This window comes from Condylura cristata, unplaced genomic scaffold (assembly GCF_000260355.1).
Source record: "Condylura cristata isolate star-nosed mole 26May11 unplaced genomic scaffold, ConCri1.0 scaffold00003, whole genome shotgun sequence".
NCBI classification, from domain to species: Eukaryota; Metazoa; Chordata; class Mammalia; order Eulipotyphla; family Talpidae; genus Condylura; species Condylura cristata.
The window spans coordinates 78554278-78555571 of record NW_004567104.1 but is presented as its reverse complement, the minus strand read 5'-3'; the positions used below and the strand labels follow the sequence as shown (position 1 = coordinate 78555571).

The following is a 1294-nucleotide window of genomic DNA, read 5'->3' as shown; positions in this document are numbered from 1 at the left end:
GGGCCAGGAGTCATGAGCCCCGGGCCGGCAGAGGCGGCTGCCGTAGCTGCGGTCGCTGGAGCAGACGGACAGGGTGGAGGCCATGGCGCGCGCTGGAGGGGGGTGCGTGGGGTGCGTGGGGTGCGGGGTGAGTGCGGGGTGAGTGTGTGAGGTGCCGGGCTGCCGCCTTTTATACCCAGCACTGTTGTCCTCATGGCGTCCCCGGGGCTCCCTTCCTGCTCAGTGCTCGCTGGGTCCCTGGAGGCAGCAGAGCTGGTTCCTCCAGGCGTCACCGCGCAGCGACGAGACTGGTCCAGTTTCAGAGCCAGACTCTGAGGGACGCCGCAGCTGGCGGGTGCACAGCAGGGGGCCCCAGGAGCTGCTGGAGGAAGGGGCAGGTTCAGCGTGGCGTCCGGGCCCCGGGGGCTCTTGGGTCTGGCCAGCGGGACACGGCCGCTCGCCCAGGCAGCTGCTGGCTCTGCCGGGGGCCGGTTGGGCATCTGGCCGCTGCCCTGCTCCCTGGCTACTGGCTGGCAGGCGCCAGGCCTGTGCCCACATTCTCATGGCGGCCCCCGGGTGGCTGCTGAGTCCAGTGTCCCCTTGATGAGGACCAGCCAGCTGCTCCAGAACCCCCAGACCTGTCTCCATGTGGCTGTCTGAGGACCCTCTGTGAACAGACCACACCATGGACGTGGCGTGGCTTGGGCTGGGCATCTCAGACGGCCGTGCTCAGAGCCGGGAACGGGCAGGTCCGCGCAGCGAGGCCAGGGCCAGGGGCTGTGAGAAACGGGGGGCTGGGCGTGTCGCTGCGCCCTCTGGGCGCTCATCGCTGCAGCAGGTTGGTGGGGGCCCCGCCCCGTGTGTCTCCGGTCGTGCTCTCACAGGGCTCCTGCGCCCGCTGTGGGGGCCCCGAGCGGCAGCTCCGCTCATCAGCCCTCTGAGCTCCCGGCGGGTCCTGAGTGCACCCCACGGAGCTGTGACGGGCTGCTCCCTGCCCTGCAGAGCTGAGCGGACGGTCTCGCTCACGCTGTCAGCCGTGGGCTCTGGAGCTCCATGGCGCTGAGGCCTCCGCTGTCCTCTCCTGCCCCGCCCGCCTGACTCGGCCGGCCCTTCCCCCGGCGCCCGCCGTCTGCAGACAGCGCCACGGTCAGGCCAGCCTGGCGCTCGGGCCGGCCGAAATGCCCCCTGCTCAGGGCAGTCGGAGGCACTTCTGCAGCAGCTGCCAGGCAGGGCCGCGCCCCCGTGAGGGACACTGGCTGCCGCCGACTGTGCCAGCTGCGGGGGCGGGGGCAGCTCCCGTGACCCCAGGCCCCGC

The 1294-nt window shown here is 72.0% G+C and overlaps 1 protein-coding gene across 1 annotated transcript in view; it reads left to right on the top strand.

Annotated features, from left to right (window-relative positions):
- The first annotated feature begins 664 nt into the window (after positions 1–664).
- Positions 665–1294, top strand: part of TSPEAR (thrombospondin-type laminin G domain and EAR repeats) — a 24213-nt gene continuing 23583 nt past the window's right edge. Inside the window, exon 1 of the mRNA XM_012731197.1 lies at positions 665–817. Within this exon, the coding sequence (XP_012586651.1) occupies positions 665–817 (153 nt within the window). The remainder of the gene's footprint in view (positions 818–1294) is intronic.